Source organism: Megalobrama amblycephala, linkage group LG1 (genome assembly GCF_018812025.1).
Source record: "Megalobrama amblycephala isolate DHTTF-2021 linkage group LG1, ASM1881202v1, whole genome shotgun sequence".
NCBI lineage: Eukaryota > Metazoa > Chordata > Actinopteri > Cypriniformes > Xenocyprididae > Megalobrama > Megalobrama amblycephala.
This window is the reverse complement of record NC_063044.1, coordinates 305,196-328,894: the sequence shown is the minus strand read 5'-3', so window position 1 is coordinate 328,894 and position 23,699 is coordinate 305,196. Positions and strand designations below refer to the sequence as shown.

Below are 23,699 nucleotides of genomic sequence, written 5' to 3'. Positions count from 1 at the left end.
CAAATGTGCATGCTTTTAAACTAAAAGCCTATATTCAGACTCTTTGCATCACAGAAATACATTATATTTTAAAGTATAATATAAAACCATTACTTTATATTGTAATAATATTTTTCTGTATGTTTCATATATCATGATGAGCTTGAGACATCACAGAAGGTTTTTTTCACAGCCTACCTGACTGAAATGCCTCATTAATATGCAAGTCATTTCAGCTAATTACTATCCAATTCTTTTGTCTTCTCAGGTGAGAATGGCCCATTTTTCAGTGGTGATTCACGCCTCCATGCATACTGTGTTTCTTGGCAAAAAGTGTCTTACAAAAACTAAATCAATATATTGTTTTATATGAAGGAGTAGGCAGCATAATTTTTTACATAATTTTGAAGCAAAAACTCTAGTTTACAACCTCCAATACCCTAAAGTATTGTAAACACAGATTTACTATACTTTTTTTGGCCTTATTTCAGTGACTTAAGTTTTTTGTTTTTTCAGTAACCACGCATAAACATTATTCCTTCAAAAACACAAACATGTACATACATGTTCCTCACATATTATTGTAGCCTAGTTTGTGCTGAATACAGTGTAATGACACTTTTGTCATTTATATGTTTATGAACAACTGAAAAAAGCACAAATGTCAGGGCATGTCAAAACTTCTCCAGGCCCCAAATCAGCCTCAGACTCCAGAGGGTTAAAGCTTGTTTGTCTTTTCAGCGCCCCTGTGAAGTTCACTCAATTTTTTAGAATTTAGTTTAAATTTTACTTTAACTGCTGGTTTAATCTGACTCCAGTTTCAAATGATTATTACTCTTAGATTGTGTTTCTAATTAAGGAATTAATCATTAGTCATGTATTAATTTAGATATTTGATTATTCTGGGTATCCCGTACTTTCAATTATTTGTTCATTACGGGACCGATATCACTTCGAGTCACATGCCCCTGGTTGTGCGGATCTCACGACACAAATTCATCAGTTTCTGATTCTTAGTCAGAGGGTGCAGAGTTTACTAATGCATTTGAGTCGAACTGCCACATGCTTGCTCATACACAGTTTTCTTAGCCATGATACTGCAACGTGCTAAGTCAGTGAAAGACAGAAATCCAAAGGTCTCACATGATGTGCAACTTGCTCCTTTCATTGAGCCTTTTAGTTTGACTTATCCTGACGCAGATTTGCGGAAATATGGTTAAATCAAGTCTTACACAGCCATAGATGCCTACCATGTCCCTTTGGGTGGTGTATCCCTGGGGAGAAACCTGTTGGTGACACATTTCCTCTGTGGTGCTTTGAGGCCAGGACAGGTGGTATGGCGACTAGAAAGCCTTATTATATAAGGGGTATCCCTACAGGATGTGGTATGTGGCAGGCTGGTACTTGTTAATAAAACATAATTTGTAAGCATGACGTTTGGGTATTGTCATTCCCAAAGTTCCCCTCGAAAGGGAATGTCTCATGTTACGACTCTAACCCTTGTTCCCTGAGAAGGGAATGAGATGCTGCGTCTCGCTGCCATATTGGATATATTGCCATACAGTCATGCCATTGGACTGAGTTCACACACATGCTTCAGATGCAATCTCGCAGAGGCGTTCCCAAGCATCCTTGACGCAGCATCTTGTTCCCTTCTTGGGGAACAAGGGTTACAGTCATAACCCATGTTTTCAGGTACTCTTTACACCTCTGAGTCAATGTTCCCTCTAAGCTGTGTGCGTGCGTGGCTGCGCACTTCTGAAGCCGCGGCCGCACAGAAAAAATAATTGCTGCGCAGAGAACAGACATGAAAATCATGTGTGGGGAAATCCATTTGATTGTAGTAGTTTAAATGAGAAACAATTGCAGTGCTCTGGACAACCGCTATAGAGTTATTGTCGCTATAGAGTTAGAACCGGTGAATGCAGTTTACAGGTTTCATAGAAAGAGAATGATTAAGCGCGGTGTGAGCTGGCTGGCCCTGAGCCAAATAAGAATAAGAATACTGCGGTAAGAATACTGTCATGTTTGCGGACTAAATACCTCAATACGAGAGGCAATGCGAAATGAAAAGAAATGTGAAATAAAACGTCACGTTTTAATGAAAAGTGGTGGAAATAACGGATGATGGGCACAGAATGCTAACAAAACTCTGGGACATTTACAGTTACACTCCCACCACAGGTGTAGCTTGCAAACTCAAAATACATCAGTTATATACCTCCGTTTAAATAGATTTTTGTGTGGTGGTGGTGGTGTGGGTTTCAGGGATGTTTAGATAATTATAAAAGAGTTAACGTTCACTTTTCTTAAAAATATTTAGCTATCAGATCTGTTTAAATGCTTCAGTTTGTTTTCACTTTATAATATATTAAAACAAATGGAAGCATTTAAACTGATATAATACTGTATATCAGTTTAAATACTTAAATATTATATTATATTTTATTATATTATAATGTAAGCCTAATAAAAAATTGATCTCACAACACTGTTTGTTGTTAATAATTGACTGTACAAAAACACATTATGGTTGTTCCAAACCATCAATGTAACTGCTCATATTATATTATTAGAAAGAATTGAACTGTCCTGCAGGAGGACAGAAATTATTTTTTAATAGAATTTCTTGGTAAAGACTGGTACAGTTAATACAGCAATGTGAAAAAATCTCAAGTAACCTAAAATGTGCTTAATTTAGTGAAATGCTTGTTTTCAAACATATTATTTAATATATCACTAAGTTACATCAAAGGTCAAATAAAATAGAAATGGCACATTAAAGTTAAATGTTACAGTTGCATGATAAAACCATTTTTTTGTGTGTGTGTTTACGTTCATTGTACAAGTCTTATATAAAGTATGTTTTTGCTGAGGTGGTCAAAATGTGCGTTCAACAGAGAAAAGGTTTGCTCAGCGAGAAAAAAAAAAATTAGAGGGAACATTGCTCTGAGTCTAAGTGGAAAAGAGGGGGTACATAGAAATATGCCTCAGGGGCTACCCCACTCTAAACATTTTGGGAGTCTCTGAGTTACCTGATTTTACTTTAAAGGGATAGTTCACCTAAAAATAAAAAGATCCTTTAATTATTTACTTACCCTCATGTAATTTCAAACCTGTATGACTTTCCTTCATCAGTGGAACACAAAAGAAGATATTTTGAAGAAGACATTTTTCAAAATATTTTCTTTTGTGAAAGAAAGTTGTACATGTTTTTAGAACATGAAAGTGAATAAATGATGACAGAATTTTCATTTTGAATGATCTATCTATATAAGTGAATCAGCTGCTAAAACAATGTAGACAGCACATACAAATGCTTTAAGTGGGTACAATTTATTCTTAGTCAATTCGTTTCTCAGATTTTTGTATTTGGCTTTAGATGAACAAAAGGCTACAAGTGTTTCAATGCTTTCTGAGTTTTTTTTTTCTGTAAAGTGGATCTACATATAACTTGGGAAGAGAAAAAATGCATGTAATCTGTACATGTCAGATAGATGGAGAAAAAGAGATTGAGATGAAGTGACAGAGTTTCGAAGCTGTTGGGGTTCATGCCACATGGCCACCAGGCGGTCTCTAATCCAATCACACACACATGATCTGTGCCCTTTCACAGGAAATGCTGGGACCCAGGCACTAATTAAAACAAAAATCTAAACACAAGTACTGCAAACAGGATATGAGATTTAGAGCAACAGCTGGTCCACTTATTGAAGGAGAGGCAGACAGAAGCAAAATATACACAGAAGCATGACGCATGAGGTTTTCATTTGGGACTGTGTTTAGCAGCTCTCTATGATGATGATGCAAAACTGACATTTTTAAATCTGTTTCCAAGGCAGTATATTATACTGTCAAACCAATGCAATGACACTTTATATTATTTTTCTATAGGAGTGCTAGAGAGAGAAGAGAGTGGAAGCAGTAGCTCATTGACCAAAGCCAAGATCCTCTATAGGTCTTGCACCAATGAGAGTGAGTATAACATGATTGGATATATAATTATAAAAGCTCTTAATATTATATTTTTATAAATTTTTAGAAAGATGCTGTCACGACATTATACATGGAGAATGTCGTTATGAAATCATTATGTAGTTGTTTAAATGAGCCAAACATGCAGAGATTCTCAAACAAACAAACAAAAAAACAGACAAACTACGATTTCAATATTCATTGGCTGCTTAAATAAGCCTGTATTACTGTAATATTCTCCTGACAGGCCTCATTGAACATAGAGGTGGGACACCTCTCCTCACAATGCTGCCAGATGTCTTTGAGTGGCCTATAGCAACAGATGATTGGGACACCATCTACGGTAGGAGAAGATTTCTCAGTAGATGTTTATATAACCTTAACTACCTCATATGTACATTGTATCCTAATTTTTCTTCTCTCTTCTCCTCTACAGGAATGAATTGGAGAGCAGAAGATGCCATAGCCAAACTTAATGAGAAATATGGAAAGCAAGTTCTAATTAGCTTTTTTATTGGTACAGATGACCGAGACTCCAATGCACACATCATTCATGTAGGTGTGCGCAACAACAGATGACAACTTCTTTTGCATACAAACACAAATGCATGTTTACTTTTGTTTAAAAGACTTCTCCACCGCAGAAAAAAGAAAACTTCCTCTAAATGCCTATACCTTTTATCTCCAAAAAGTCGTTCAAACTAAAGACTTAAAATAAAAATAAGACTTAAACAAACACTATTATTGTTTTAAACAAACACTATTAATGTTTATGGGTCTGTGAGGATTTTAATTGGAATAACTGATACAATTTTAATGGGGCAGCACTACATGTGGATGCATTGGATTTTCAATTAAGAATGAAAGGCTGATTGTCTCTTGGTTTTATTCTCTGTGCCAGTTCGACCAGCCAAGTCTTGGCCTCTCCTCAAGAGACTACTATGTGTGCACCGGGCCCTACGAGGAGGTAAGAATTGCCTGTTAATCAGGAACAGGTGGATTTTGTCAAACTTATCTTTGTGGTTCTTTCTTCCTGTTTCTTTTTCCTTCTAAACTCCTCCCTACAGAAAAGACCATCTTAGACCAGGATTAACTTTCATGCTGGTTCATGCTGGTCTAACTGGTGGATTAGCAGAGTCTCTAACTGTCTGTCTCTCTCTCTCTAACATTTTCTTTAACTCTCTATCCAATACAAAAGCCCATATTCATGACATTTACAAAATGTATGAGTTGAAGCAACCTATGGCCTTTTTCATACCTAGAGTTCTTGCTGTGTAGATTGAAATTATTGCACCATCAATCAGAAAGTGTAAATCCACCTCAGTTTACTCTCAGAATAAAAGTTAAGTTTTGCCTCCAGCTTTACTTTGGATTTGCCAAGACCACACAAATTAGAAGTGCAAGATAAGCCCGTCCATCTCATAAAATATCAGTCCTGCTTATTTAAAATAAGCTAATCAATTTCCATTTCATTTCTCTTGGAGAAACAGTCACTCTTTGACTAGAGTGTTCAGACACAAACTGTTAGTTATCATCAACTGATCGTTATTCAGGTCAGACTTATAAGTGCTATGCGCCTTTAATATGTTCCAGACTTGGTTAATTTGAAGGAGAAAAAAAAAGGCAACAAAGAAAGTGGGGAAGCCTCATCTCCTCAGAATGAGACAAACAGATGGAAACACTTGGACCAAGAGCTTGTCTTTTGTTTCCATTTTGAAGATTATTAGTGATGTTAATATAAATTTTTGCAGGAAAGCAGAGGATGAGAGGAAAGAAAGAATTAGCTTGAATAATTTCTCACAGAGTGCACAAATGTGTCCTAAACAACTGGGAAGCCAGGATCTGTGTGCTGTCATACTGTACTGTAAATGAATCATGCTAACAGGTAGAGATGTGACGAGACAGTTAGCTCACGATACGAGACAACAGGTATTGAATTTAGCACTTATGTGTTTTCAATGTGTTTTTTTTTTCTTCTTCTCAGGCATGTGAGACATATGAAAACTTTATGACTGACTTGGCGAAGCTTATCCGAACTGACCGGGGTCTGAAAGTTAATGACACTGATATAAGGCAAGAGGTTGCCCGGGTGATGATGATGGAAAAGGAAATTGCTAATGTAAGCATGGACACTTCTAAAATTCTGGTGTCAGACCTGATACACTGTATGTAATCAACACCTTTCAAACTATTGAGAAGGTTAATAGTAACTGCAGCACTTGAATATCACCAGATGTTTACTAATGTATGCTGCAACTGCCTAATGTTTCCATTTTAGCAAATGTAAGGCAAGTTTTAATCAACTTAAATGTAATACTTTATACACTGGTTGACACTGTTCATTACTAATAGAATAGATCAATAAGCAAATTTTTAGCACTACATTTAGAGTTAAATTAGGGGTAGATTTCCATTTAATTTTATATTTATTTTATATTTAATGTTATCTTTATATTTAATTTCATGTTCACATTATTATTTACATATATTTTTATATTTATATAATTTATATTTTGTTTACACTACAACACATTCGGCTTACATCCATTACTAGAAGATGCACAAAAATAAAAATATATACTCATACAATCTCCTCAGACAAATATGTTTAGTAAAATAAGACAAACCTTTTCTATTCAGGAATGGAAATGTCCTTGTGTACAATGTGAAATCTGTAAATGGTCTGCTGAGTCTAGTATTGAAAAACTCAACCTGAACTCTACTCAAACTTTGGGATGAATTGACAAAATCTGTTCCTGACCTCACTGATGTTCTTGTGTCTGAATCAGAGCAAATCACCCCAGCCACTACATCCAAGTGTAGGCCTTCCCAGCAGACTACAGCAAGCAGGTCTTGAAATGAAATGTTTAACAAGCACATGTAGATTTTCAGGTGTCCACGAATTTTGGGGTTCACTTGAAAATTACAAAGAAGGCTTGGAATGAAACTCTACTAGAAAGAGAGGGACTGATAAAATTAGTTTGAGTTTTATGTTTTAATTTCAATATTTACTGTACCTTATGTGTACTTCTAATTTTGAACATTTAAAAATGGCACAAACTTCCTGCTTTTTATTTATTTATTTATTTATTTCAGCTATATCTGGATACTTGAAAAAAAAAAAAATACTTGGAAGTTACTAGAAACTTTATTGTACATTCATTGCCCAAAGGAACAATGTTTCTTTGTTTAACCCATATGTTGTGTTTGTGCTCCACACTGAAACAATTTGCTAGAGTGGCTGTACAGCACAGCTTTGGTAAATATTGCTGCCATGTTTCCCTCAGTGTTCCTGCCTGGTGATGTTTTTACCTTTTATGATAGTGCGCTCATTCCTATTCAGTTTACACAGTATGGATTACAGGCCTAGTAATTTGTGGTGAAGCTTGAATAAGACCCATACTGCTGCTGAGACCTTTTTCTCAACAGTAATAAGACAGTTTAATGTTCATACTCAGTAAAAATCACAACAGTGCAATATGGATTCATGCAACAGCGGTAGATTTGGTTCAGAGGAGTGTACACAGCAAATTTTACATGTCCTAGATTAAATTCTCTATTGAGGCAATGGCAGGAAGGAAGGAAGGAAGGAAAGAAAGAAAGAAAGAAAGAAAGAAAGAAAGAAAGAAAGAAAGAAAGAAAGAAAGAAAGAAAGAAAGAAAGAAAGAAAGAAAGAAAGAAAGAAAGAAAATGAATGAATGAATGAATGAATGAATGAATGAATGAGGGAATTGGGCTGCTGAACATATAAAATGACAGATGACAACTGGACAAAAAGCTGTTGAACCTCCTTCTCACATCCCAGGAAATGCACTGAAATTCATGCTCTCCCTGTTGTCACAGGCAACAGACACACCAGAGGACAGAAACAACCCGGTTCTGCTTTATAACAAGGTGCCTCTGGAGACCCTAAACAACAATTTCACCCTGGACTTTGATTCCAAGGTAAAAAAAAAAAAAAAAACTCCCATGCTACTGCATACAATGCTTTATCATACACCTCTATATAGTTTACTTATGTGTAATTTGATCTTTATTGAACAATATTATTATCTTATCCTCTTAATATGAAGTAACATATTTTCATTTTGTTCTGCACTGCTACTATTCAGGTGTTCAACTGGACGCTCTTCACTAATAAGATCATGGATACAGTTGGTGTTCCAATTACAGATAGTGAGGAGGTTATTGTGTATGCCCCGAATTACTTTAAGAGGCTCAACCCTGTCCTTGCCAAGTACACAAAGAGGTAGTTCACGACATGCACAATTTTCTCTCTAGAATGTGATTATTAAAATGCTGCTATACAACATGACCACACTAAATATAATTTTTCTAGTATACAATATGCATACTGTGCTTGCAAATTTTCTTTATACATGGAATATCAGCATGGGCTACTACATCTCCAAAATGTTTAGGATACATTGTGTGAAATGTACTCACCTTGACAAATGAATTAGAAGCAATCTGTAACGCTTTTTAAAGTAAGCATGGAAGGAAGTTATGATTTTTTTCTTACTTATTTTTTTTTTTTATGTATGCGAGTGAAATGACTTGATTTTGTCCATGGGGGACAGTAACATGTAAGGGACAGTTTGCTAGAGGAGAGGTTTGGAAATCTGGCTATTGGCACCTTAAAACCCAGTCCTTGTTCATGTCATCAGAGATGTCATTGCGAGGGAAAAGAGACATTAATATTTTTGATTAAAGATTATGAGTACACATTAATAAAATAATAATAATAATAATAATAATAATAATAATGTTATGCACGGATAAATAATTTTTATAAACACTGAAACACTCCATAAAAAAAAAACTAAGAATTGTCCATTTTGATTTCATTGTTACTTTAACATCTGTCTCTTGATTTTTTTTTTGTTCAAACAGCAAAAGGATAAGATGTGTAAATGCTAAAGAACATTTCAGGTTACAAATTTAACCCGGTTTCCTGAAAGGGAACTAGACACTGTGTTATGACGTTAACACTATGGGATTGCTTCTATGTGAGCCAGTGTCTGAAGCATGTGTGGAAAACAAACCAATCACATTGGCCAGGGAATGGTCAGGTGAAGCAACATCAGTGTGCCACGAAGACCATAAATAGACATGTCATCAGATAATAATTGTCTAAAGGAAGGTGTTTCAGGCTGTTGAATTATGGCAAGGCAACAACTTCTCGTTCCCTCTCAGGGAACTGGGTTACATGCGTAACCTGAGACGTTCCCTTTCGAGTGGAACTCAATGTTGCGTTATGACCTTAATGCTATGGGAGCATTAATACCCACGCTGCCATACTGAGGGAATGCCTGACAAAGGTGTGTAAAGTATGCTCAAGCACAAATGATAAGCGACCTAAAAAAATCAGAATTTAAAATCAGTGACATTAATACTTCTTACGAAGCATACCGCGTGCCTCATAACTAGCCAGAAAGATTACTAGGCCTAGCGGCTGAAAGGTTGAACTAACCCGAAAGGACCTGAGACCTCATAGCCACATCCAGACTGTAAAACCTTTTGAATGTGTGTGGAAAGAACCAGCCCACCACAGCACAGACATGCCACATCCATGCACTTCGTAATTGTGCTCCTTGGGAACCGCAACCTGCAGATAGGCCTCAACCATCTGGCACCGCGGAGGAAATGGGGCTAGAGGTGTGAGGGCAAACCAGAGTGGACAATGAGTTGACTCCTCAGAGGCGAACAATTCTACTTCCTCCTGGCCGAACCTCTTAAATATTAGCTCCACTATCTCCGGATAGAGTCTCCACTTCCTGGGCCTCAGCTCCTGCCTCGACAGGATGTCTACCCCCACATTCAGATGCCCAGGATTGTAAACTGCTCTGAGAGAAAGCGGTTAGTCTTGCACTCAGAGCAGGATCTGCTGTACCAACTTAAACAAGGGGTGTGCTTAAGAAAGTACCTGAGAGCCAGGAATACAACATTTATCTCTAGGCAATTTTTTGTTCCAGAGGAGAACAAAAAAAAACCCTGGACTGGGCGACCATCCACTCCCCAACCCGTAAGGGAGGCATCTGTGGTCACTAGCTATGTTTCCATCCAAAGTTGTGAATTTAATTCAAAATGGGAAGATCGCATAAAACATTTGCACCAATAAAGGATCATTTCCATCCAGTAAGTCGAACAGAGCAATATCATCACTTCCTGATAAACTGATGCTAAATATCACTAAGTAGGAGAAGCCACTGTATATAGCCTAATTATTTTTGTATATAATAAATTACTTGCACTTCAGAGCATGCAGATCAAATGCAATAAACACGTCACACTATCTTGGTTTCTTAGGTGAATGCCTGCTGTTTGGGAACGCAGTCGTGTAAGACAGTTCTGGGAGGTAATTATACCAAACCACTTTAACAACAGACTTTGCTCAGGCATTTCAGAATGACCAAAACAACATTTCAACAACGAGATCAGTCTGCTGGTTAGTCTAGTTATGCCGTCCCATCATGCAAAGTCATATGACTTTTTTTTATGCGTATCAAGGAATGTGTTTGAGGTAAATGTGTTTCCATCGCAGCTTATCTGCATGCTTTCTTAACAGATACAAAATATATCTGACTAAATTGAGCATATAAGTTTTTTATGTGCATTTTTAAATTTGCACCCACATGGAGGTCGAATCCCACACCACTCCTGGAAATGTTGTCCTCTGACTTGGAGAGAGAACGCTCTTTTTGACAATTAATCTCAACCCCAAATGTTGTAGGTGTGCGAGAACAATATCTTGATGCTGAACCTCTAGTTCTCTTGACCTGGCTAAAATCAGCCAGTTGTCGATATAATTGAGTACACAAATGCCCTGGAGTTGCAGAAGTGCCACATCCATGCACTTCGTAAATGTGCTGGGTGACAGAGCTAGGCCGAAAGGCAGAATCCAATACTGGTAAGCTGGATACTGGAAAGCAAGCCTGAGAATTTTTCTGTGTTTTTGCAAGATCTCTATGTGGAAAGATGTGCCCTTTAGATCAAACCAATCCTCGGATTGAATTTGAGACACGATCATTTTGAATTCAAGTTGAATTCAATTCTGTATTTAGCAGAAGCCTCCACACTGTCAAATGCTGAGATAGAGGAATCATTTTCTCCACTTCAGCTTGAACTGAGGAGGTTAAATGTTCGAGAACTTTAAAAGGCGTATCGGCAGGTTCTTGGCTCACTAAAGAATTCTTTTGAGAAGTAAGCGGGAATATCAATGAAGATATTCATATTCGGCAGAAATCCCTCCGTGGTTCACCGCACCCTGAAAAACAGGTCACTCCAGGTCAACTCCCTCACCAGTATCCATATCTTTCAACAAGTAGGACTAGAACGCCTGAAGAATTTCCATTGTGTGCAGCAACGCACCAGCCTGACCCGCTGCCTCATATGCTTAATCTAGGCTAGATGTAACTCTGCTTTTCATAGATGATGCCGCTGCCAGGGAGAGATAGCCAGCTAGCATCACTTTAAACCTTGGCATCGCTGCATAACCATACTCTCCAAAACCCATGATAGTCGAGTAACGTCAAGGGTGTATGGATGCGAGGCGAGTATGGGTTGTTCCAAGACCTCGACACCTCAATGTGGAGGTCTGGAAAGAATGGCAGATGTTTACGGGGCTGATGTCCCAGACCGCTAGTGAGAAAGCACTCATCTAGCTTTCTTTTCTTGTTTTGTGTTTTCTCATCTGGCCATTCAATACTAAGTTTCTCTACCACTTGAGAAAACCCACCTCTAACAGCTCCTCAAAAATTCTTTAGATGACCGAGGGGCACTCGTCGCATCAGCGCTACCACCCACCTCCTTAGAACCGGAGTTAGCAGACAGTGGATCCTCATCTGGATCAGAAGAAATCACCAAGCAAGCTTCTGAATTCAGAACGAGATCCTGAGATTCTGGTGATGCAGCAAGAGAAAGGGCAGAGCCCACCAGATCCATCTGTGAAGCCCATGATTTTAAGGCAGGAGCATACCAAGTCAACGCCAACTAACTAGTGACGATGAAAGCAGACTATTGCTCACTTTGCTCACGTTGGCAACGTCTGGGTCCAAAGTTGTCCTGACACACCAAACTGATGCTCGACAGCCGACGGCCAAGTAGCACGTCGGTTTTGCGCCTGCATAAAATGAAATGCCTTTCCATACCAGCAGGTGGCAGTAGCTGAACAGCTAATCAGAATGATCAGAGAGCCGAAAGACCGACAAGCTCCGACGGCGATTCAACATGTCGAATCGGTCGGAAAAAAGCAGACGCGGACCAACTTCAGCCGACGGTGCGGAACACACTGAGAAAACTTAGTCGGCCGATGAACAAAAACTGCCCGACGGCCGACCATCGGCTTGATGTGTTCCTGGCCTTATGTCAATGTGCTGCCTCAACAGATGCGGGACCTAAACCACGGGGCACATACACCTGACTCCCATCCCTCGAGAAGAGAGACAGATCTGAGAGGAGCTGTCTAAAAGTGAATTTTTCACAGTAAGGGCAATCGCCTCCCTCGAGAGATACTCTAGCATGTTCTGCTCCCAAACATATCAAACACAGATCATATTCATCACCTCTCATAAGAAAGTAAGGGCATGGTGGAACACACTGCTTATATTGCTTGTCTGGTGCCAGGGCTTGATCTTTCACTAAAAAAAAAAAAAGATGTTAGACAAACTTGGATTCTTTTTTTTTTCACTCCTAACACACACAGTGGACTTTCGACACACACATGCAAACAAACAGCTTCCTAAAGACAAAGAGGCTGATGATGCATTTTTAGGGCATCTATTTATGGACTTTGTGATGCACTGACGTTATATCACCTGACCTTTCTCTGGCCAATGTGATTGGCTTGTTTTCCACACATGCTTCAGACACTGGAAGCATTCCCATAATGTTAATGTCATAATGCAGCATTGAGTTCCACTCAAAAAGGGAACTATTTCTATAACTGGACTTCCTGAATTCACTACACAAATAAAAAATTACAGTATATACATAGAAAACCATGTGATCATGTGTGCAGGGACATGCAGAACTACATGGTGTGGCGTTTTGTTATGAATCTGGTGGTTGGTTTAAGCAGACAATACAGGGAAACCAGAAAAGCTTTCAGAAAGGTAAGAACCAAAAAACAAACAAACAAACAAACAAACAAAAACATAGATTCAAACAGTCAATTTTAAAAACGTTGATGCTCTTTCTCCCACCTCTCTCAGGCTATCTATGGGACCACATCTGAAGCAGCTATTTGGAGACAGTGTGCCATCTATGTGAACAACAACATGGAGAATGCTGTGGGGAGATTGTATGTAGAGGAGGCCTTTGCTGGAGATAGCAAAGTCATGGTGAGCTGTGTGCGCATGCAGTGTATGTCTGCGTGGGTTAGGGCTGTGCAATTAATCGTATTTTTGATTTCAATTTCGATTTTGGCTTCCAACGATTATGAAAACAAGATAATCGAGATAAAACGATTAGTCTACTGTACCGTTGCTGCATTCCGTTAAGCACACCTTCCTTTCCTTCACAGTGGTACCACTTCTGAACCACTTCTGAACCTTACCACTTCTCAAGTCGTGATTACGATTACGGTGTTCATGTGCAATTTTTACCTAGGAAACTCATATTTACCATAATTCCGAGACCTTGTGAAGGCCGTCCATGCAGCTCTTAAAGGGACAGCAGCCAACATTAATGATTTGCTAAAGTCATTGTTAATCTAACAAGAAAAGACAAAGATAAAATCACTCACTGCTCTTGAATGAATAACTTTTTTAGTTTTAAATAAGAATTAGTCTATATTTAATGCATACAGCAGTTATTTTACATTTGATTAGTTTATTCAATTTCTGTTGGGTATCAGTTATCTAAATACCACTGTTAGTACATCTATGTGAAAAACCTAAATCACTGTATATTTCATTTGTATTTTTGTTCTGTTGTATTTTTTGTCTGCTTTGTTTGTAATTAGTTTCTTTGTCCTTATTTAATTGTTGACTGTTTATTGTCTTCTGTAGCTGTTTTGAGGAGTTTTTACTTACATTAATTAACCTAGTATTAGTTTTTGCTGAAGTATTGATAATTGTGAAATTTCACTGACATTTAAAATTACTCCTATCATGAAACAAGGCTTTGATCATATTACCTACCAATAATCATGTTAAATAATCGTGATTTCAATATTGTCCAAAATAATCGTGATTATGATTTTATGCATGTAAGAACAGCTGAACAGTGCACCATTACCACCTGTCATAAAACACACTCCCTAACGCTCCATTAATCACTGGACTCGTCTGGCCTCAAGCCCACCACATGTACGGTGTGTGTCTGTGTGTGTTTGACTTAGTGAGTATAAAAACAATTTTCATACTCACTAAGTCATTTTTGAAAAACACTGTCATGAATTTTCCATCACATCTCAACCTACAGTATGTACGTTTCATTAGCACAGTTGCTGTGGCGGAAATGACTTTTAAAACGTCCTTTGTTAGCATTTTTATAGTCTAAATACAAACAATTAAATAAATCAAAATATTTTCAGTTTTTTTTTGTTTTTTTGCATAATTTGATGTAATTACTATTTGACTGGAAATGACAACCAATAACATTATTATGTTCACAAATGATATTTAACTTTTCACACAATATATGTCTCATATTTCATATCTTATATGCTCTTTACTAACTTCTCCTTGGTAAATAAGTACACTAACATTTGATAAAACTTGAATATGGTTAAATTTGTTTGCTTGTAGTGGAAATTACAGTAGAACTGTGGGTCAGCCTAATCTTTGATAAAAAAATAAAAAAAAATATTATATAAAATATTGAGAAGTTTATATTTATTTGACTCTTTGTTAAATATATATATATATATATATATATATATATATATTATAATTTATTTTCATGGACTGTTAGTAACTTTGCAACTACTGTACATGTCACTATAGGGAAATGTTCCGGCTGTGTCTGTGTTCTTTAATTTGTGCGTAGTCAGTTGATCACATGCAGAACTTTCCACTCCCATCGCTGCTTTTTTGGAATTGCGCTCTCATTTATTAAGGGCCAGATTTACTAAACAGGGCAAATTAACACTAATTTGCCCTGTGTAGTAAATCTGGCCCTTAATATAATGTGTGACGGAATGTCTAAAGTGGACCATCGAAATAAGTGTAAATTATTATTTCTTCTAAGTGATGTTGTGTGATGTCTTAATTTTAAATGTAATAACCTTAAATGTACAATCATTTTATGTACAGGATGTGCTGTGTACATCGATAAATATCAGCTTGCTTGATGACGTTTGTTTTTTGGCACGTCAGCAGCATTTGGTTTTATGACCGTAATCTTCTGCATAAGCACATGCATAACAGCAAGTGTTAGCATGTGGACTTGTGTGTGCGTGTGCCTGATCAGGTGACCGCTACAAGTCCCTCCCACAAATCACTCCTCACATCCATGTCGTGCCAGTGAGGTCACCAGGATAACGTTACAGATATGCACATGAAGTATATGCCAAAAATTAGCCTGATACAGCACTGTCTATCTGTCCAGGATTCTATCTAGAAGTAATGAGAACAACATTCAGTGAGCTATCAGTGGTCTCTCAGTCTGCCAGTTTTATAAATGAGAGAACGAGATGTCTTGTAAGTTCCAGTTAAAACAAATCCATCATGCAGTGAGTGAAAATGGATTACATATAGCTGATTCTTCCATTTTTTCCAGACTTTATCATTGACAAAGATAAACAGAATAGATACACAATTTTGTTGTTTTTTTTACATATAAGTTATTGGCCTTAAATGGGTGATAAAGAATAGAAAACAGTTCATAATATTGAGAAATGTTAGGATACATTTGCTTTCCTCCTCATAGATTAGACCTTTCACTAAACTCCACTCCACAACACTCACTGTGGATCTTGGCCTGCATACTAGCTACCTGTCTAAACTGCATGAAAGCTTGGGCTTGTACTAAATTCCTTAAAAGCCTACAAAAGGTGGTTGCTATTTATTATTGTATAGACATCTTGTTGCCCCTTTATACTAGACATACTGAATAGTTCCTGTTTATCCTTTGGATGTATTAATGCAATCTAAATTGCCCACATTTATTACTCAGATCTAAAAACAGTACAAGCACAACTATGTATGAGAATTTCTGTAGAGAAATGGTGTCTCATGGTGTCCTTCTCTGTGATTTGCTCAGATGGATGAGATGATCACTAACATAAGAGAGGTATTTGTGAGCAATCTGGGTGATCTAGCCTGGATGGACGCTGAAACTAAGAAAGCTGCAGAGGAGAAGGTGAGGCTTATTTTCATTTCTGTTTCAGTTTTAAGCTTAATAACACTGTATAATCGCTGCTGATCAAATAAACAACAAAGACTTGAAATTATACTGAGACATGGCAAAAGATAACTTTGAAAGCTCATTCCATAGAAAACTTGGCCTTAATTAAAGAAATAAAGAGATTGCACTCAGATCCAATAAATGTATTAGCTACTTTAAAGGCTATTTCTTTACTCTTCCTCACTACAGGCCCGAGCAATCAGAGAAAGAATTGGTTTCTCAGAAAATATCATGAACAACACATACCTGGACCAGGAGTACCAAGATGTGAGTGGCTACAAGATAAAGAGTAGAATGAGGGGTCAGGAGTTCAAAAAGATCATTTTAATTTAAACCAGGGGTGTCCAATCCTTTGAGTTTTCCGCGTACAGACGACACCATTGTCAAAACGTTGCCCATTCGTTCCCCATGTGCTCACAGCATCACAGACATTAATATTTTAATGATTTATAAAAGATGAATCACTGTCTGGCCATCTGTGATTTTGGTATGGAGATAAAGGATATGATTATAATTTTTGGTAGTATTACACCACATTGTGTGTGTATATTAGCACCGTTTGTTGTTTCCTTGTGGTAGGAGATAGAGCGTTTGGACCCGGAAGCGCTGCCGCGTGACGTCAGACTTAACAACTGAATAGACTGAACATGTAATGAACGTGCATGTTTTAGTTGAAAATGGTGTCGTCTGTCGTGTAAATGAACCAGCTAATCAAGGTATTGCTAGACATACTAGAAACTTCCAGACAGGTAGTTTGAGGCAAGTTGGAGGTTTGGACACCCCTGATTTAAACCATTTAAGACCAATCTGTTGTGCAAATCTTTATTTTTTATTAGTTAAGCTATAATGCAGAAAAATACTTTGAGAACATCCTGAAGAACTTGGAGTTTGGTCAGAAGAAACGTCTGAAGAAACTGCGTGTCAAAGTTAACAAAGAAGAGTAAGACCTCTTTCCACAATCCACAAAATAGCTCTAAAATAGCTGTCATTTTCCCAGTATAGTAACTGCTATAAAACTCCAAGGAATAAAGATCTGTCATAAAATATATAAGTAATATGCATTTTAATTCAAGGTGGATCACAGGAGCTGCTGTGGTCAATGCATTTTACTCATCTAGCAGAAACCAAATAGGTACTTGAAACGCATTTACACAATGTAGCAGTAATTGAACAAAACAAATTAGGCATGTCTGATCAATTAACTAATTATTATTACATTGGAATTATCTGCTTTCTCTCAGTATTTCCTGCAGGTATTCTTCAGCCCCCATTCTTTGGTAAAGGTCAGCCCTGGTCTCTGAACTATGGGGGCATTGGGATGGTCATTGGACATGAGATCACACATGGCTTTGATGACAATGGTATCACAATAGATACAGATCTCCCTAAAATAATTATTCACATAACGCTGTTTTAAGTTTCATCTCCATGCATTTCCTTTCTTGTTTAGGACGTAATTTTGATAAAGACGGTGACCTCAAAGACTGGTGGACTCCATCTTCGACTCAGAAATTCCATGAGCTTTCCAAATGCATTGTAGACCAATATGGAAGCTACTCTTGGGATTTGGCAAATGGACAAAATGTATAACATCAAATATCTTCACATTGATTCTCACTAATTCACAGTCAGTAACTGTGTAATCAGACCATGATCATAGTTTATATTCCATTTATTTTTTTTATATAACTATGAGGTTATGTAGCACAATGAGGGGAATTTATTCAAGCTGACATGCAACACAAATGTTGTTTAACAGAAAATACTACAGTTCTAGCTACCCTACTGTGCTAGGCTGTTTATCGTATGCGGCACATAAGACTTTCATGCCTCTGTCATGGGTTATTCATAGCTGCCTAGCAACAGCACTTTGAACCTTATTGTACACAAATAGTTGGAACTAGAATAAGCTGTGATTTTCTAGAGATGTAGAAAGACATCTAAATTACGGTCTTATTTTCCATCATCTTTCTTCTCTCTCTCGCTCTCTTCTGTCCTTTGTGTGAACAGCTAAATGGGAATAATACCCTTGGGGAGAACATTGCTGACAACGGGGGCATCCGCCAGTCTTATCAAGTAAGGACAGGGCATCTTAGACTTTACTGTAGCTCTTTTGACATCCCTTTTTACAGCCAGAACTTTCTCACTTGCAAAATGGCCCAAAAATGTAATAATTTTGTACTGTGAATCTAATTTGAGCCCATGTAATCAAAAGGAGTTAGTTTGAAGGTTAAAAAAAAAAAAAACGATGATAGATTCTCATGTGCTGAGCAGAGAAAGCAGCTCAGTTTATTTCACTGTGGATGGATTTCTGTCAGACTGTGATGACAGAGGGAATTGGCTTAATAGTTTCGACTCTTAGAAAAGCTGAAGGGGGAGAAAATGGCTCATGGACTACAGTTTAGTGTTTAATACTAGGTCTCGCTGAACCATCAAATATGGTTAGTATATAGTAATAAGTATATACAATCACAAATCTATCACTGATTCACAGGCCACATGTGATTCACATTGTTTTCAGAAAGCATTTGGCTGTGAGATGAAACTTCATGTCTGATGTTAATTATTATTTAGAAATCTGAGAGAGAAAAGAGTTTGTTTTCAGTAACTGCTTCCAAAGATTCATCAGTATCACTGTGCTATCACTTTTTCAGGCCTACCAGAACTATGTGAAAAAACATGGAAAAGAAGCTCCTCTGCCTGGAATTGATCTCAATCATGAGCAACTCTTTTTCCTTAACTTTGCACAGGTGAAACTAAGAACATAAAGGAATATTCCACTCAGTACAAGTTAAGATCAGTTGACACCACTTTGTGACATTGTGTTGATGACCACATTTTCCCCTACTTTTCCCTCCTTAAAAAAATCTGGCTTACAGTGAGGCACTTACAAGTGAATGGGGCCAGTTCATAAATATTAAATTATTCATTGTTAGCCATAAGATGTGAACAAAATGTGTGACTGTTGTGTAAAAAATTACTTAACCATTTCGGTGTAAAGTTACATAAAATTTTACAACTTCATTGCCATATAATACCAAATTAAAATTAAACGACATCTCAAATACATGGCAGTTTTAACAGAACATTTATAAAATTTTAAGCTTCACATATCTTGCTTTTAATCTGCATGTTTCTTTTCGTGTGAAAATTGACATTATGCCAATATTGAATGTATTGAACTTCTGCATAGGACCAATCAAATGAATATGAATGCCTCAATGAAGCTTCTTGAATATTTGTATTTTGCTTTCAAGGTTTGGTGTGGAACACATAGACCTGAGCATGCTGTCAACTCCATCAAAACCGATGTCCACAGTCCAGGGAAGTTCAGGTACGTTAACCTTCTTTCACTGACAGTGATGTATTTCTGTCTTTATACATTCAGACTGTTACAGTCATGTTAGATTGGGCTGGTGATCTCTACTTTGTAATTTTTCTTTGTGCAGAGTTCTTGGGTCATTACAGAACTTTCCAGAGTTTGCCAAAGCCTTCCAGTGCCAGAAAAATGACTACATGGTGCCTGAGAAGATTTGCAGGGTGTGGTGATTATTCAAGGAACAGAAGATGAGGGTTATATTGAGAACCTGTGGTCCGTAGACCCTCTCAACTCTCTGCTGACTCTTAGACCACTATGGCAGATGCTGAGAAATGCTATAAGCTATGGCTACTATGCTCAACTCCACCAGTGTATTTGAGCTATATACAGAGAGGGGGAGCTGTCTCAGTACACTCCTGCAAGCAACAGCCAATCTATTTGATTATAGTTTGTGAGATCATTACTCAATCCATGGCTCTTACTGTTTTATACACTGTCAAATCTAAAGTAAAGATTATATAGAGATACTGTAAAAATGATCACATTATGTTAATATCAAGTAAAACTGTGAATTGGAGGTAACAGTAGCATTATGTATATTTGTAGCAATACTAGTATACATTTACTGCTTATACTGCCACTGGTGAATCTGAGTAGATTCAGTAAGTTAAACTATAAAGCTACCCAAATATGCCAAGAATATTATGTATAGTACAATGAGATTTGATAGATATTTCAAAGAATAAGAAAGTTGTTAAACTCTGTATTCCTTTGTTTGAATAGCAAATGATCTAATTTGTACACAGCACACTGTAAATTAAAATATGTAGACTCATTTGTAATTTGTCACTGAATACATTTTCCATAGAAACTTGCATAATATCATAAAAGATTAACTGGGACAATATAAATTTACAGTAAATCAGACTCCAAATGTTTGATCTGAAAATCTAAAACAAGAGAAGATGGATAGGCGTATTAAAATGCAAAGGTTTTATTATTTCAATGTGTTTGGTGTGTGTTTGTGTTGTTTTTCTTCCTTCATTGTGCTGGCCTTGACATTGCTTGTATGAATGGGTGTGCATGTGGCAAATGATCTCTAGTCTGTCAAGGGTCATTGAATTATAAGCCTTAAAATGTGTTTAATTCTATTGTTTTCACCATCTATCACTATTCCCATATGATGTAGAAGGCTAACTGAGTCATACTGAGACCAATCCATGCACACAGTATGTTTATGCCAAAGATTTTTACAAGTACCCTTGCTTTTTTTTTTAATCTAAAAATATTCTATATATCTGATATAATTGCTTCTGAAATGCTGTTCCCAACATATACATTACATCCTCATAAGCAATGACACAAACTGCTAAAATAACTTTTGTTTTTCTGTTTCACATTTTTGGAAATGTAAAAGATTATATGTGTAATATTGTTAGTAATCAGATATAGTAACTGTATTTTACATCAGCTGTACAAGATATATTTATTTTTTGTGGGCATTGGTAAGCGCAAAGGAATTTTGTCCGAAAGCTCCTCTGTTCTGTGTCAACAAAGACATCAACATCAACTGCTACGGTTTTTTTTTTTCTTCTTCTTCTTTCTTTACATTTTTGTTCTTTTCTGTCCATTTGTTCCCTTAGGGTCTTTCTTCTAAGTATGGTTTGACATTTTACATCTCTGGACACTGCTTCCCCCTCTCTGATATAATACTGTTCACCAAAATCCATCTCAACCACTCCACAGACAAATATACCTCAGATGCCTGTATTTAGATACTTTGTAATAAGCATCTTCAGAAGAGAAATATGTTTTATTAATAAATTAATGTAAAAATCTCTTTGTTGTGTATTTTGTTCTCTCAGGGTCTCTGCTTCTTTGATGAAAAGCATTGAATAGCGAACAAAAACAGGCCTCAATAACAGACAACCTCTCTGGCATTTTCTTTGGCAGGAAAACAAGCTCTGGGAGACTGTAATGCACAATATCAGCGGCCCAGTGAAAAGAAACACTGTTATTTTTCCCTATGTCATGCCTTTACACTGCATTGGGTCAGATTCCATCGGGGTACTTGATCCCACGTGGGGCTTGCAAAAGTCAGAATGTACAGTCCTTTGCAGTGCGCACTCACTAATCGTCTGACTATTGTAAAGCATCACCATAGCGATTTTCTGCTCTTTACTTCATATTAGTCCTCTAGGTCCTGTCCACTATCTTTACAGCCTCTTTGCAGATGAGTTAAATATACCTCATGCTGCCACCCCCCTGATTAAAGACAGATTTGTTGGCTCACTGGTGACAAGTTGCAGTCAGGGCTGAAACTTGAACTGCAGGCCTGTGATACCCTCTTCACTCCCTCCTCCTAATCACTCTTCAACGTGTACTGATGTTTGATTCTGACACGTTTTTTCTTTTTTTTTTCTTAGGTGGGGGTTGGGGGGTGGGGTTGTTTAACATAATGACTTTACATTGACTTCCATTGTCTTCATACAAAACCACTATACATAACCCGCCCTTAAACCTTTCTGCATTCTGATTTTAATGAAAACATTCAGTATGTTTATTAATCTGTTTTTCTTTTGGGGACCATTGGCTGTTTCCAACCATGTAGGCAACGTCTGACCCCCACACACATACTGTATAAAATCACAACCAAACACTAACAAATAAGAAGTTTGTATTTTTTGTATTGTGTTTTACAAAGAAAATTCAGGCTTATTTTGAGTTCAAAATTACTTTGTTTTCAGCCTTGAAACAGAATAAGTTTGCTGTCCTGTTTCTCTGCTCGGTTTTCAATTTGCTACAGTTGGACAGTGTAGCTTAGTATAATTGTACCACCTTGTGACTGCATAAGGATTTACATGACCACCAATTTTTCTAAACTGTCTAAAGCAATATTTGTTATTACTTGGAAGTAAAAGAAATGATCACACAATCTCTCTTTTTGGCCAGTACTATGAATGTTTGCTTGTGAATGAGCAGGCCTAATACTGTCTCCCCAATGTCTGCACTGCAGAAGATTATTTAACGACTATAACACATAATTTCTCTTGTTGAGAAAACTATGTAATGATTCTAACTATCATTTCACCCTTAATACTGGGGAGTTACTTGCACTTTTATTAGCCCACCTGGCTCTGAAATTGGGTCATAAGGTTTGATGCCAAGCAAAGCTAATAATCAGTACACTCTCTCACATACACAGACATTACAGGTTTCTCTGATCCCATCACCCCTGTGGTTATAGGTCATTACAGTTTTTTTTTTTCTTTTTTCATTCTTTCAAAAACTGATCTCATGCTTTCATTCTAGTTTTAAAGGTTTTCATTCTACATAATCATTGTTTCAAAACACAAGATCATTGTGATACATAATGAGAACATTTGGTTTCATCACCAAAACACAACAGTATGTTCTTCTTTCAGTTTGGTACTTTTAACATTCAGTTAATACAATAGCAAACAATGCAAGATCCATGTTTCAAATCACCCTTGTTGCTTAATTACAGTTATACAGGCTATAGATGCCATATTAGAAAATAAACTTGCATTACCTACATTACATAATTGACATAAAATCCATAATTTCTGTAATAGTATCTATTTAGTGTGTTATCAAAAAGGTGTGAAGTATGACACAGTCATGAGGTTTTGTGCTAGAACAGAGTTTGTTGCCAATACAGTAAATGTTCTAACTGTATCATATGACTGAATCTATACTGTAGTTGATCTTTACAGATGAAGGGTGAGTTACAATAATGTGTCAGTCTCTGCCATGGTAATTCCTCTGTTTACCATGTCACATGGCATACTAAAGTTATTATTATTTTTTTTTAATTGCTTGGTGCAATTTTCACAAGCAATTGGTAAATTTTTAAAACTATTAGTACTAATACCAACAGATCATCAAAAGTGCACTTTTTTTCAAACATTTCAGCATATTTTCAATTGTGTTAGTACAATACACAAAATCACAAAGCATCCTTTTCACTACGCAAAATAAGTGTTTCATCTACAGTATATAAATGTTTCATTCACAGTAACTGCCTTTCATAATGCTATTACTATCAAACTTT

General features: G+C 36.9%; 1 protein-coding gene across 2 annotated transcripts in view; it reads left to right on the top strand.

Annotated features, from left to right (window-relative positions):
- Positions 1-21,464, top strand: part of LOC125280557 (neprilysin-like) — a 71,737-nt gene extending 50,273 nt beyond the window's left edge. For both annotated transcript variants that reach the window (XM_048211205.1, XM_048211275.1), the window contains exons 5-23: positions 3,874-3,954; positions 4,202-4,297; positions 4,391-4,509; positions 4,856-4,921; positions 5,939-6,073; positions 7,798-7,899; positions 8,067-8,203; positions 12,974-13,067; positions 13,167-13,295; positions 16,162-16,260; positions 16,495-16,572; positions 17,142-17,245; positions 17,379-17,437; positions 17,547-17,666; positions 17,756-17,889; positions 18,316-18,381; positions 18,960-19,055; positions 19,563-19,639; positions 19,755-21,464. In XM_048211205.1, the coding sequence (XP_048067162.1) occupies positions 3,874-3,954; positions 4,202-4,297; positions 4,391-4,509; positions 4,856-4,921; positions 5,939-6,073; positions 7,798-7,899; positions 8,067-8,203; positions 12,974-13,067; positions 13,167-13,295; positions 16,162-16,260; positions 16,495-16,572; positions 17,142-17,245; positions 17,379-17,437; positions 17,547-17,666; positions 17,756-17,889; positions 18,316-18,381; positions 18,960-19,055; positions 19,563-19,639; positions 19,755-19,854 (1,892 nt within the window). In that variant the 3' untranslated portion in view covers positions 19,855-21,464. The remainder of the gene's footprint in view (positions 1-3,873; positions 3,955-4,201; positions 4,298-4,390; positions 4,510-4,855; positions 4,922-5,938; positions 6,074-7,797; positions 7,900-8,066; positions 8,204-12,973; positions 13,068-13,166; positions 13,296-16,161; positions 16,261-16,494; positions 16,573-17,141; positions 17,246-17,378; positions 17,438-17,546; positions 17,667-17,755; positions 17,890-18,315; positions 18,382-18,959; positions 19,056-19,562; positions 19,640-19,754) is intronic.
- The last annotated feature ends 2,235 nt before the right edge of the window (positions 21,465-23,699 follow it).